Genomic DNA, 1,445 nt, shown 5'->3' with positions numbered 1-1,445 from the left:
AATGACATCGCCTGGGGACACCCCACTCTTTAATAGGTTCTGGCATCACTGGAGATTAACATCGCTAATCTGATGTTAACTGGCCACAAAGGAAAAGGAAATAAAATTCCGGTTCTGAAAGGGCAGCTGGAAAGATGCTGGGCTTCTCAAACTGGGTTTTACATTCCAAAGCAGGCCTAAAAGGGGCCGGCCTGATGGCGCACTGGATAAGTGCGCCGCTTGGGAAGCACGGCGGCGCCCCCGCCCNTCTCTGGGGTTACCATGGCGTTTGGGAAGAGTCACCGGGATCCCTACGCGACCTCCGTGGGTCACCTGATAGGTAAGGAGGCGCGGGGACAGACGCCCGGGCAGGCTTTGGGGCTGCGGGATCCTGATCCCTTCCCGCTTGACTCCGTTCTCTCGGCCTGCGGAGAACAGAGTTGGTCTAAGTTGGAAGAAACTCGTCCCCTCCCCCTGCCACTTTCCCAGGGCACCCGCGTGCCGCCCGGACCCTTTCGGCACTTCTTTCGGTCGATTCACTGTAGAACCTCCCCCTGGCCCGCCATCCCCCACAAGTGTCCCTCCCTTTGGATGCCCCCTGGGAAGTGGAAGCAAACAGGTGAATCACGGCGCTCAGGCGCACAGTGTTTGGGCCTGATCGAGGAGAGACCGGAAACTTCTCGACCAGAGGACGGTTATTCATACAGTGCGTTCCCTCGAGTGCACTGTGTCGTTACGCCCGCTGTTCAGATGAGGAAAAGAAGGCTCATGGGTGTGACCTCACCGTGAGGGACACGTCTCTCCAAACCAGTTTTCTCTAGCGCCAAACCAAACTCATACAACCTGCGTTGCTTCTCTGGGTAAAAAAAGAGAATGAAAATGCCAGGCATTGGAGTGAAGGAACGGGGAGCCAAGGAGCCTCCTGGGGTCACAGAGGCCCCTCGCAGGCCACTAGGGACCCAGCGGGCATCGACCTAAATCATGTCCCTCCCTTGGCTGTGCTCTGAATCATGCATGCGCCAGCTCCCTTCTCCCTGATGCCTCCCTTGGGATCCCGGTGAGCCCGATGATGTAGGGAACTTCGTGGGGTGATGAAATCTTGAGAACCTGGCAGTTGTAGCAAGGAAGCTCAGATTTGGAGAGGTTAGCTTGCAGCTTAATTAACTGCTCAATTAAGCGTGACACTGAAGACCGCCCTTAACCTGAACCTTAGTTTCCACATCTTTATAAGATTGTAAGATTGACGAGAAAATGCTTTCTAAACCGTTGATGGCTACACCTTGTTGATTACTGGATATTAGAAACGGCTTCAGACTCCATCGTCGATCTGTAAACGAAACTTCAGCGATACGTCTGATTAATTCTTGAATTCTGTAAACATTTACTAACTGCCAGCTATATATGCCTGGACCTGGGCCATGCACTGGTGACATGGTCTCAAACCTCAGGGACTGACCTTCTTGCAG

General features: G+C 53.7%; 1 protein-coding gene across 4 annotated transcripts in view; it reads left to right on the top strand.

The window, feature by feature from the left end:
• Positions 1–254: 254 nt before the first annotated feature.
• The window catches only part of TOM1L1 (target of myb1 (chicken)-like 1), a 41,837-nt gene continuing 40,646 nt past the window's right edge, over positions 255–1,445 (top strand). For 2 of the 4 annotated variants that reach the window (XM_008585145.1, XM_008585144.1), the window contains exon 1: positions 255–319. In XM_008585145.1, the coding sequence (XP_008583367.1) occupies positions 262–319 (58 nt within the window). In that variant the 5' untranslated portion in view covers positions 255–261. The remainder of the gene's footprint in view (positions 320–1,445) is intronic. The other 2 variants (XM_008585147.1, XM_008585146.1) reach the window with 1 other exon arrangement.

This window comes from Galeopterus variegatus, unplaced genomic scaffold, assembly GCF_000696425.1.
Source record: "Galeopterus variegatus unplaced genomic scaffold, G_variegatus-3.0.2 Scaffold3472, whole genome shotgun sequence".
In the NCBI taxonomy this organism is placed as follows: domain Eukaryota; kingdom Metazoa; phylum Chordata; class Mammalia; order Dermoptera; family Cynocephalidae; genus Galeopterus; species Galeopterus variegatus.
This window is presented reverse-complemented; position numbering and strand designations above follow the sequence as displayed.